This window comes from Amphibalanus amphitrite, unplaced genomic scaffold (assembly GCF_019059575.1).
Source record: "Amphibalanus amphitrite isolate SeventyFive unplaced genomic scaffold, NRLGWU_Aamphi_draft 000084F_arrow, whole genome shotgun sequence".
Taxonomy (NCBI): Eukaryota; Metazoa; Arthropoda; class Thecostraca; order Balanomorpha; family Balanidae; genus Amphibalanus; species Amphibalanus amphitrite.
In genome coordinates, this window is record NW_024881580.1 from 753,566 (window position 1) to 765,545 (window position 11,980).

General features: G+C 45.9%; 1 protein-coding gene across 1 annotated transcript; it reads left to right on the forward strand.

The window, feature by feature from the left end:
- The first annotated feature begins 91 nt into the window (after positions 1–91).
- Positions 92–10,505, forward strand: LOC122379775 (F-actin-capping protein subunit alpha-like). The gene is made up of 8 exons (XM_043362249.1): positions 92–403; positions 725–788; positions 2,699–2,750; positions 2,903–3,074; positions 4,325–4,503; positions 4,945–5,098; positions 6,885–6,995; positions 8,015–10,505. Exons 1-8 carry the CDS (start codon positions 365–367, stop codon positions 8,105–8,107), a joined length of 864 nt encoding a protein of 287 aa, XP_043218184.1. The 5' UTR covers positions 92–364; the 3' UTR covers positions 8,108–10,505.
- Positions 10,506–11,980: the final 1,475 nt, after the last annotated feature.

Below are 11,980 nucleotides of genomic sequence, written 5' to 3' on the forward strand. Positions count from 1 at the left end.
TTCTTAAAAATCAGCTTCAAAAGTTACCCACTTAACATAGACCGTCTACAGGGGCCGGGAACTTCTGACCACTTGCAGGTGGCGCCACTGCGCCCCCATGCGGGAACGATTCCGCGCCGGCCGCGGCGCGGCAGTGGGCCGTCTAGGTTACTATAGAGGTCAATGGCATTTATCGTGAACTTCAGAGTGAGAGCAAGGAGTGCCGCCGGCACAATCACACAATATTATTTATATTTTTTAAGGTTTTGAACTTGACCAACTTCAAGTTCTGGGCTGTCAAGCATTTCTCCGTTGAATCACGGCTCGGTTCATTGCTGGTTCGGGACACTGAATTCCAGTTTTGTGTCTGAAAAGTGGTGTTAAAATGACCGACTATGATGAGCCAATATCAGACCAGGAAAAGGTATGATTTTAAATCAAAATACCCAGAGTTTAAGCAGGGGTTTCCAATGTATTCAACATGTTGTTTTGATTAATTTAAACATGAACTGTGGATGTTGATAGGATCTTGTGTGTGTCATGTATCTAATATCTGGAACCCCCAGAACTTAGGACATTGATGTTAAAGAGCTACATTTTGAATGCCATAAGACCTTAAACTCAAACTAAATTGGTCATGCTCACAAATAAATGATTCATATAAGTCTGTTTGTGACTATGTTAGTGTCTGTGCCATTAATTTTTTGTGGTTCAGCTCGAATCAAAATGAATTTATTCCTTGCAGGTGCGGATTGTTTCCGACTTCATTCTTCACTCACCGCCTGGGGAGTTCAATGAAGTTTTCAATGGTGAGTTTTAAGTACCAAAAGTTTAGGATGCTGTCTGGTGCATCAAATTTGCATATTGTGGATCTCCAAGATACGAGTCAATGACCTTGACCCTGAATACAGCTGGAGGAGGTTGGTGGTGAGAGGCTGCTACTTGGCAAAGATGGCAGTTACTGGGTGCAAGTGTGTGTTTAGGTAGATGTGTGTGATTGGGTGTGATTCTGAAGAATTGTGGTCACACCCTTAAAGGGACAGTATCACCATTTTGATGAAATTTGACATTGCATAGGCCCCACCTTTCTGGTCCGGGAACTGAAGACCGATCCTCGAAGCTCCGCACCGTTATCCCGCTATCGCCGCTCAAAGTACGAAAGGTGTACCACACTTTGAATCGTGCTTCACTATCTTCACTGTTTAAATGTTTGCGCCGTTTTGAATTGACCGCCAGTAATAAAACTTTTACCCTGGTCATTTCATCAAATTTTATAAAGCCAAAACGTTTTTTCGCACTTATTCATCACCGTTAAATTCATTAAATAGTCGTAGGCAATTTCCGCTGTTTCCTTCGAATTCTAGCGGCTCAACAAAGGAATTCCTCCAGCTTGAATCACAATCTCCCTCCAATGTATGACGTTTATCACGTGATTGTCACGTGATATTTTCTCCCATTGTCAATTGTCACGTCCAATTGTCACTCTCTCCAATTGTCACGTTATATTTTTATAGGCAATACCTAAGGCTACCTCTCCCTAAGGACAACTCAATCAGAAGAACGACCGCGTAAGCGTAGCGTCAATAATGTATTATCTGCGCCAGTTCTGTAGTAATTTTGCATGCTTCCAAACTGGCGGCCATGCTTGTATAGTGGTGGTTCGCTCATGAAAATGAATCATGAAAATGAAATGTGGTTGCAATATTTTTCACCGAGTTCGGTCCTCAAACTATGTTTTCCTGATTCAGAAAAATAAGAAATGCTAGTAAAAAAAAAAATCAGCTCCATACATGGATTTTTTTTTCGATGATACTGTCCCTTTAACACTGATGGCTTGTATGCCTCCCCCCCCCCCCCCCAAGGGTAACTAGGGTGCTCCAACAGGGCTTTGAGTGTCAGAGGGATGCTGCAGAGCTTGAGCTGCTGCAGTCATAGCCAATTTTGAGGCTGCAGGTTTTGAGTTGGTGGGGCCTGTCCAACTGTGGTGGTTGCAGAAGTGTTAATTTGTGTATCTGTTCACTGTGCTGCCACACTAATGTGCCAGCAGTCTGACTCTGGGTCTTCCTTAGTTTATTCATTGCTTTGCTCATAATCATTCCACAGTTACACTGCCATCCACTGTAAATGTGTTCTTTTCCATGCAGTCTGTGTTGGAGATGTTCTTTCCATTGCATGACAGCAGCAGCTGCTCTGGCACCTTTTTTCTGCACTTCTAGTGTTCCTAGGGTTGTCCCTTTCATCAGAAGCCATGAACACTGGGCATGGCTGTGGCAGACTCAGAAGCTAGTTTCGGTGTGACATCGGGCTTCGGTAGGGATGTCGGCTTTTTGGGATGGCTCATGTGCTTGTGTGAATATGCTCATACATCCAAACGATTCATCATTCGTTCCTCAGTTTACGGCCACCGTGGCATAGTATTGTCATCGCTGAGCTGCTGTTGAGCTGATCGGTTGGAATGAAAACCATAATAAGAAAAAGACGGTGGCTGGCCGGAGTTTGCCTGCCTCAAGACAAAATTAAGAGTTTGTCTTATTTACCAGACCGAGATAGTGTGAGGCCGAGATACGAAACCGAGATTATCAGCCGCGCATCAGTCTGTGACCTGGCCCAAGATTACTTTACTACTCCTGACCTGGACCTGGCCGACGACCGAAAATGTTGGTACCTAATAGATGCTAGTGCTTCTTTCCAATTCTAATGTTGACTTGGTGCGTTTCAGATGTGAGGCACCTGATCAACAATGACAACTTACTGAAGGAGGGAGCTTCAGGGTGAGTAATGCATATCCTACTTTTTATGCCACAGCCCGTCGGCTTTGCATCGTACTTTGTTGTTGCAAATAATAATGCTCATGGGTTTTCTTCTTTGGCCCTTGGCCTTGTGATTCGTGTCCGATGATAATTTTGTTATTTGCGTCCCACAGGGCATTCGTTCAGTACAACAAGGATCAGCTGACGCCAGTGCGTCTGCCGGGATCCGACTACCCCGCCTTCATCACCGACTTCAACGATCTGGGCGGGTCCCGCTTCTTCGACCCGCGCACCAAACAGAGTTTCCGCTTCGACCACCTCAAGAAGGAGGCGTCCGACCTCAAGGTAAGGCTCCTGAAGCCTTTTACTGCATTATAAGCAGGATAAGAACAATATATTCGGGCACCACTATTTCGTTGTCCGACCTCCACTGTATCTGTATTACCAGCTGTCATCCCGAGCTATTGGCGCAAATGGCCCCCGCGTTAACCCTATTCCTGGCGGGCTCCGCCGGGACAAGAAACTGGCGGGGGGGGCCGATTCGGCCCCCCCCTGAGATCTCGAGAACGAAGCAAGATAGCGACAAGCGGCAAACGGCATCGGATACGCACGGCTAAGATCTACAATTTTTACAAAGGTCATTTTCAGGTCAGGTCAAAGATGACGTCACAGGGGTCGAAAAAGCCAAAATGGCGGCGCTAGATATGGAGAGAGTTTTTCTCGAATAACTTTCGAATTAGTCAAGATAGGAACAAACTAAGGGCATCATCGTGATCCTCTCGTCAATCCGCATCGAATGATATATATGTTGACCTCGAAAGGTCAAGGTCAAAGGTTGACCTCAGGTCACGTGACCTCGAGGTCATCATGTATATCATTCGATGCGTCTTGACGAGCTGAACACAATGAGACCATCCACGCGTCTGTATCTTGTTCCTGTACGGAGTTATTGGCCAAAAACCTTTGGTGACCTTTGATGACGTCACATGACCTCACAGCTGCCCAACAGCAAAACAGACCTCAAGGTAGTGAAGGTTGATCGTATATGAAGTCATGTATGGTATATGGGGCCATTCCGACCCGTTTTAGTGGTAAAAACAGGGAGTTGATTTTTCCCCCATTGACTTATAATGGGGAGGTCGCGAAACTGACCTGACCTTAGGTCACCGATATCAAAATTCCGAGATATACAAATTGCACATACTGGTACCCTAACTAAAGCCTGAAGAGAAGAAGTTGATCGGTCAAAAACTCTAGCTCTGGCGTGATTGCAAACTTTTCTGAGGTAGGGTCACCAAACCGCCTCTGGTGACCTGACCTGAGGTCAGATCAACTCAAAATTTTCAGACATGTTGCGTAGAAGCCTTTTAGGAAAAGTCAGAAAATTTGAGCTTCCTAGCTCAACGCGTTTGGGAGAAATAACCAAAAAACCTCAGGGGGGGGGGCTCCTGAGGCCCCCCCCCCCGCCAGGAATAGGGTTAAAGCGCCCTTAAGCCTCAAATCAATGATAAACTGACTCAAGTCGTCATACCCTTGTTTACCAACTGTCTTCACATCGTGGTCGGTCTTTGTGACGTGTCGTCCTCCTCTGGCAGCCGCACGAGGGTGACAGCACGGCCGAACCGTGGCGACGCGCCCTCGAGGCCGAGATGACCGCCTACACGGCCGACCACTACAAGAACGGCGCGTGCGCCGTGTTCGGACACTCGAATGACGGAGACGTCACCCTGGTCGCCTGCATCGAGGACCACCAGTTCCAGCCCAAGAACTTCTGGTCAGTTCGCTCGCCGAGGGTCGTACTTCTTTCCTTCTGTATTTTATCGGGTAACGACGAACTTAGGTGTGTATTTCCACGAATTATTTTGTCATATGAAGCGATACCTGCGCCTGTATTAACACCAAGTAATGTTTAACTCAAACTTACTCAACTCTGATTGTTTTCCGAATATAGTGTCTGACATTATGGTCCTTGCCAGTGATAAGGTGGGATGGTTCCTGTAAGCACGGAGTGTCGTTAGCACTGTTTCGACCCGATCTCCTGATGCAGCTGAAGTGGCTGCTTCACGGTCTTGCCGTCGTATGCTGATGTTATGCCTCGCTGTTGAAGTGTCGCCTGTATGGTGCATTACGCCACGGTTTAGGTTACGGGGTCGTCTGTAGACGCCATGCTCCGATGCTGAAGTGTTGACGCGACGCCGTGTCCGGCACCGTGCAGGAACGGCCGCTGGCGGTCGCAGTGGACGGTGACGATACCGTCGAGCGGCACGGCCCAGCTCAAGGGCGTGCTCAAGGTCCAGGTGCACTACTACGAGGACGGCAACGTGCAGCTGGTCTCCTCCAAGGACGCCGCCGACGGCGCCGTCGTCGCGGTCAGTTACACGGGGATATTGTGTTTGTGGGGTAGTTATCACTTATCGGTTAGCTGATCCTAGTGAATCAGCAAGTGGAGCTGAGGCATCGTAAGTTTATGTGCAAGTTTTTTTTTATTAAATTATACGTTTTTTTCTCTTTTGCCAGCCTGGATCACAAGGGAAAATGATCTTCATTGATCGTATTTGCTATATCCCACTTCTTAATTTGCGAAACGGTTTTGTACTTTTGAAATCGTTTCAAGCACAATTAGGTACCTATAGAGCATACATATTTTTACTTTACAGGGTGTCTCAAAAGTTCGTTCACAGGTACCAGCCATGCTTTTTTGTCAATAATTCTGAATCAACAAGAAATTAACAGTCGAAATTTTGCATGGGCATTGGTGACAACCTTCCTCAAGCAGTCTCATTGTTTTCAAGTGCATTCGACCCTTCATGAGCTCACAAAAAGGGTTCACCTCTGACCATGGGTCAGGCACGAAAATGTAGGTTGCAAAGTCGGGTATGTTGTGAAACTCTCTGTTTCAGAAGTAATGGGAATCGTTAAGTCGGAAATGACACATGGCTAAGTGTCGGCGAGGATGAGTGCAACATGATGATCATCTCATAAAAACGGTGGCTAAAATTTTTGAAGGACGAAACCATGCGAGACTAACGGCGTTTTGAACGACCCTCGCACGACAGCAGACTCGTGTTCCGGAAAGCAGCTGAAAATGCGGTCATAAGTATTGAAAACTGGCAAGAAGGTCACAGACAGAGGTTACCTATTTTCAAAAAGTGCAGGTCATCGTAAAATAAAGACAAACTATAATTTAAAATTGTTTATAATATCTATAACGCTAATTTTTGGGGACAATAACACAAAAATCGTCAATACCAAGGACACCTGACCCTCCAAAAGTGTCAGTTATTGTAAAATTTTATGTCACGAAGTTTCAAGAGGCAGATCTGCAGCGAATAATTTTCTTTTAAACACAAAATCCCGATAAAACCACACGATGGACAGGTTTGGGCCGTTTACAAAGCAGAACATCTCCCGAGGAAAACACTCCGCAACCGAGCGAAGGTCTTGGCATGGGGAATGACGAGCGCTTGGAATTTGCAAAATTTGCACAATGTGTCTGAGAAACAGACGTCCGACACATTCTGCTACCATATGATGCGAAAAATTTACTCCTGGTACTTCCCGTTTGTTCAGGACTGGGGTCGTTTTGAAAAGGAAAATGGCGCTTGGGATGTCGGCGCCAGTCATTCATGAAGGAGTTAGCGCCAGAGAATGCCTACAAAATACTCAAGAATGGTGTCGATGCAAGCTGTCGGCTTTCAGGGAAAATCAGATGTTGCCGGGGAGCTAGTCAAAACTAAATCCGACGCAGAAACTGCAGGGGATTCCCCTGCAAGAGCTTGAAAGCTGGTAACCTTTTATCAGCCTCCGGCAGCTGACGGAGCAACAAAAATCGGTATGGGCAAATATTTTTGGAGATACAGCAAAGGGGTTGGTTTCCAACCTTCTTAATCAGTTGTCAAAGCATGCATATTTGTCTAGTGTACACACAGACACCAAAACCTTATACTTTTGGCCGGTTCTTATATGCTTTATTGGCATGGGAAATGTGTGAACGAACTTTTGAGACACCCTGTATTTGAGAGCATTTGATGAGCACGAAGAACACCGAAACTTTCTTTCGCTTTTCTTCTCCAAGATTGTTATGAATAAGAAGTTCGGCCCTTCGTTTCACGTTAACTCTGATCAGCGCTCATCTGCTGTCTCCTGTATCCCCAGTCGGAGTCGCAGACGGCCAAAGAGGTGGTACGCCTGATCGAAACCTCTGAGAACGACTACCAGACTGCTATCTGTGAAAACTACCAGACCATGTCAGAGACCACATTCAAGGTAGGTCCACTTCCAGTCATGCCTGGCCCTCGCAGCTGTGGCTATCGCATGTGTAAACACATATAAACCTTACGGACTTTTGCCCATGCGGTGAACGCAGGAATCCTCCCGCTTCCTGAGTGGCGAGCGTTGTATCCAAGGCCATCTATAGAAGGTACAGTCACTCTCCCGCCAACCAATCAGAGACAGATCCTGAGTGACGTCACCCCTGATGCTCGTAAGTCCATTCCTTAACAACGTAAAATTGACTAAATTCATCTGAAGATTGTTGGTGACACTCTACACATATTGCTCAACCGTTGATGTCATTGCAAAGTCCAACTAATTTTCTAGCGATAAAAAAGAGCAGCAATATGCTAAGAAATGGCCGGTTTTGAAGATATAGACGATTTAAAAATCCTCTGCAGTTGCAGGAAAGCAACGTAAAAACACATCGAGCTTATATTTTTACTATGAATGAATCATTTTTCAGTAAGTTTTTAGATATGGTATCGATTTAATCAATAACTTTATTAAAATATTTTTATTACTTGTAGCTTTATTTCAAAATAATATTTTCAAAAATGGCAACTATTGGCAAGTAGCTTTGAAGCGATTGTGGCGCACCGCGCCATTATTGTCCTGAGGCCCCCTTATGATGTCATCAAAAGTGGAGTGACATGGGCCTGCTATAGAGTTGTATCAAACTGCCAACTGGTTTTATATTTAGTCTTTCTTGCATTTTTTATTCCGCGTGTCAGTATAGCCAATTATCTATTTTATTGTACACTCATCATATGATTGATTTTAAAGTGTTTCTTATTCTGGCCTTTGCTGTTGAAAATGGGATCAGATTCAGGATGGCCTGCCCGATGTTATATCGTTACTACCTACCTTATGTTGTTCTTGCCCATACTTCGTTGCTGCTTTTGTCTTTGCATATTCTGCTGTGATCCTATAGCTGTGATCCTATACCGGTACGTGAGTGGTGTAACGTGCACCATTGGCGACCTGTCTGATGACGCCGCCTCCGCCGCCAGGCACTGAGACGCCAGCTGCCGGTGACGCGCTGCAAGATCGACTGGGGCAAGATAATCCAGTACGGCATCGGCCGCGAGCTCAAGCAGCAGTGAGCTGTGCGCGCGGCCCACCTGTGATACGGCGGCGCGGTGCCGCCGCCGCCGCCGCCGCCGCCGGCCGCTCTCTCACCGCTGACAATGTGTAACCAAAGCTTTTGTGGTCGCGGCGCCGCCGCCTGCCGGAACGGAGCGGCCGGCGTGCCAGCGATGCCCAGCTCGCGGCCGGTCGGCCGCCGCCGGAGCGCGTGTCATGCGGTAGTTACGCCGCCGATGAGAATGATAAACACGACACCCAGCTGCCGCTTGGTTAGCCAACAGCACGGCTTGCGTTTGAACCGCCCTGCGATGCGTGACTTTGGCAAAACCCTTTTGAATATGTGCTTACACCTTGTAGATAGCTGAAGCTATCGAGCTGTTTAATGATATGATCATCGATTCATTCTAAGAACAATGATATATTCCTAAGGATTGGTATAGGGTGGATTCGATTGTCTGCTTAAATTGTTATCGATGGGTGTTTCTATATAAATGAAATTTTGCCTTCTGTTGTCATTTAATCATGCAGTTAGTTGCGGTTTCCACTAGTTCAGCTGTATAAGAGATCTATGTCCTATGAGATCTAAGAGATCTATGTTGTATTACTACTAATGAACTGATGACATAGATGCCTTCTTAACAGCTTCTTGAAATGTACTGCTTCGGGACGAAAAAGTGTGAACTAAAACTTGTCAAATCTTGACACATTTATGTATTGGAAAAGGCCTGGCTATCAAGCACTGTCCGGAAGTTGAAAATCTAATCGATAATATTGGAGGAGTGGGCAAGAACAGCTCATAATGAGGCTTTTATTTGCCATCCAAAGTTGAAGCATTTTTCACTAGCTCGAAATGCTCTGTGAGAAATGTACGATAATGCAAAACTGCGCAATCCGTGCAATTCATCTGAGGATGTAGTATGGCCAAGCCTCGCCGCCAGGTATCAGCCGAAATGTTAGCTGACAACAGTTACAGTTTGATACACCGGGACTGACGACGTGTCTTGTTTAGCGGCGAGCACGAGCAGGTGGATCCGCTGAATGGGTCACACTGCGATGGTTGAGTACTCTGTAGAGGATGTCTCGTAGAGAGTGCCACAGCAGGTATATAGGGCCTTGCACAGCAGCCATCGAGCCGAAGAGAGACGGAATGTGCCGCGGTCCTTTCAGTCTCTTGGGCGACCCGTGTTCGCTGAACTGAGTGGCCGACTGAACTATCAACAATGTATTCCATTCTTTACCGAATGAATCAAAACAGTCTGCAATCAATTTTCGGACGCAGGAAGCGGTCTGTAGGCTGTAGGACGCTCATTGAGCTCAAATTAGTTCGTAGACCATGCGGCCGCGGCCCGGGGGTGAGAACCATAGCCCTCCATCCAGGGTAACTGTAAAGTAAAAGCGTATCAGAACGAGACTTGCACATGGAATTGACGATTGATATGTGACGTCCAAAAGATTGTTAAAGATTGTCCTGTGACTGGTACAAAGCGCACTTAGAGCTACCCAAAAGCTACCTTATAAAAGCAATATTTGTTTTAGTGGTCTCTACCTCCGACAAAGGCAAGTTCTTGTATCAACTGCGCCAGCATTGTCGAAAGGCTTGTCAACTGGCGAAGCGTCGCGGTGCCGTTGCGGGGTCGCTGTGCCGTTTTTTTTATAATATTTTTACGGATAGCTCGTGAATGGCTGGAAAACACTTTTGAAAACATCAGGACTGAAGTGACAAAAGTTGACTTTTAATCGGTAAAAGATGTCCGTCGAACTCAGTGCTTATCGAGATCAGCACTTCAAGGGGTCGAGGGCTGAGCAAGAACGTATGCTGAGGATCTCTACTACTCTGTACATTGGAAATATGTCCTTCTACACTACAGAAGAACAGATCCATGAGCTTTTCTCCATGTGTGGAGATGTAAAGAAAATCATTATGGGCCTTGACAAATTCAAGAAGACACCCTGCGGATTTTGCTTCGTTGAATACTACAGACGCCAAGATCTTGACAACGCCATGAGATTTATCAATGGCACGAGGCTCGATGATCGTGTCATTCGAACAGACCTGGATGCTGGATTTGTGGAAGGAAGACAGTATGGCAGAGGAAAGTCTGGTGGACAGGTCCGTGATGAATACCGTGCTGATTACGATGTGGGGCGGGGTGGATATGGAAAAATCATTCAGCAGAAGACTGGCATTGAGCCCACTGACATCTGAAGATGCTGAAAGGCATCAGGGTTCAGTTGAAACAGAGGAAAAGATTCATCCAGAAGTGTCCATCATTATTCATCATTTGAAATTCAACAAATTCTTTGGGATGCTCTCCTGTATCTCATGCTAGTTGAGTTTGTTGTGCTTCCTGAGAAGTATTGGAAGCACACTGAGTGTACCATTTCACCTTGTGTCAATACATGTAACAATGTTCATCCCAGCTTTTGTTTATTGTTATATTCCAGCTGAATATATGGCCTTGTTCCAGCCACAGCAAAGGTTGCCAGGGACAAATAAACCATCAGTCTCAGAGACTAAGCAGATTGAGTCTCTTTCACACTACAGAGCATTTAAAAACCCTCTCAAACATCGGTTCATAGGTAAACATGACACACTGAATCGGAAAAAAATGCACCCTTTTTTAATTTTTTTTTTTATAAATTTAGCTCGAATGTTTGAATGGACGGATTGACAGAGCCGGAGCCCACGCTAAGCAGAGCTTGTTGCGTAGACCCCGACCCCTACCGTCCGATCGCGCAATTCCGGGTACCGGGAGAATTTAGATGCCAAAGTTTAACGTGCCCTTCAAAGCCGGACACGGCCTGCCCCACTCAACTGACTTCAACTGGCTGCGGCTGCTCCCACCAACCGCAGACCATCCCCGTCATGAGTCTCAAATATCGAGCGCCGGGGCGTCTCGAACCCGGGCTCTCACTACCGGGAGTCCAATGCTCTACCAACTGAGCTACGGGACAGGCTGTGACCCTTTGTATGCCCCTGAGGTCATCTCAGGTCATGAATGGCCACCAGCAGTTTTTTTGCTATAACTTTTGATAAAGACGTGCTAGAAATAAAAATATGTCAGATGTATTCAGCTCAATGATACGGATCGACTGATAGCAATATGACCCTCTCCGGTCAGGTCATGAGCTTGACCTGTGGTCAAATTTTCAAAATGACCTTTCAAGTTCAACAAATACAAATAGTTCATTCGACGCGTCTCGACGAGAGAAACACGATGCTGCCAAAAGTAATTTCGTGGCTCTCTTGAGTCAAAAGTTATTGACGAAAGAAAATTTTCGTGAAAACTGCTATTTTTACAGTTTTTGCCCTCGGGAGGCTAAACCGTTGACCTGAGGTCAAATCGAGTACAATATTCAGAAAGGTCTGTAAAAGGGCCATCAAATGCGCTTTTCCGCGGCGCTGTAGCTCTATTGGTTCGTGAGTTAGCCGTTGGCAGTTTCCAAAGTTGTTGAAATGGACTTCACACACACACACACACAAAACGTTTATTAAGGAACAAAAGATACACGAGAAATAAAGCATGATCAATGAAACATATGGCACAATGTAGCAACATAAAAGTGATAGCAGAGTGGTGCAAAAGCGCAATCGCTTAACTCGAGGCACCACTCTGAAACAAAAATAAAACATGTGAAACAACCGCCGCCGCCGCTGACCAGTCGCTCATGAGCGGTAAATTTTGGTGTTCCATCAGCCGCTCAGCCCTCGGGATTGCAAATTTTGAAAACTTTGAATGAATTTATTTGTTACTACGAAAATCTATTTGTTTTTGTCAAAAACTTTTGAAAGGCGTAAGCCATTTCTCGACTGCCCTCGCCTCTCAAGCGATCTCCGTGGATAAGAATGTTCAATTTTTGGTCGGGTGAGTAATTTGCAAAATTTTCTC

Coding starts and splice junctions, on each gene's coding strand:
- LOC122379775 (XM_043362249.1), top strand. CDS start 365: ATGACCGACTATGATGAGCCAATATCAGACCAGGAAAAG. Junction 3,075..4,324: donor AGGAGGCGTCCGACCTCAAG/GTAAGGCTCCTG, acceptor CTCCTCTGGCAG/CCGCACGAGGGTGACAGCAC. Junction 5,099..6,884: donor CCGACGGCGCCGTCGTCGCG/GTCAGTTACACG, acceptor CTGTATCCCCAG/TCGGAGTCGCAGACGGCCAA.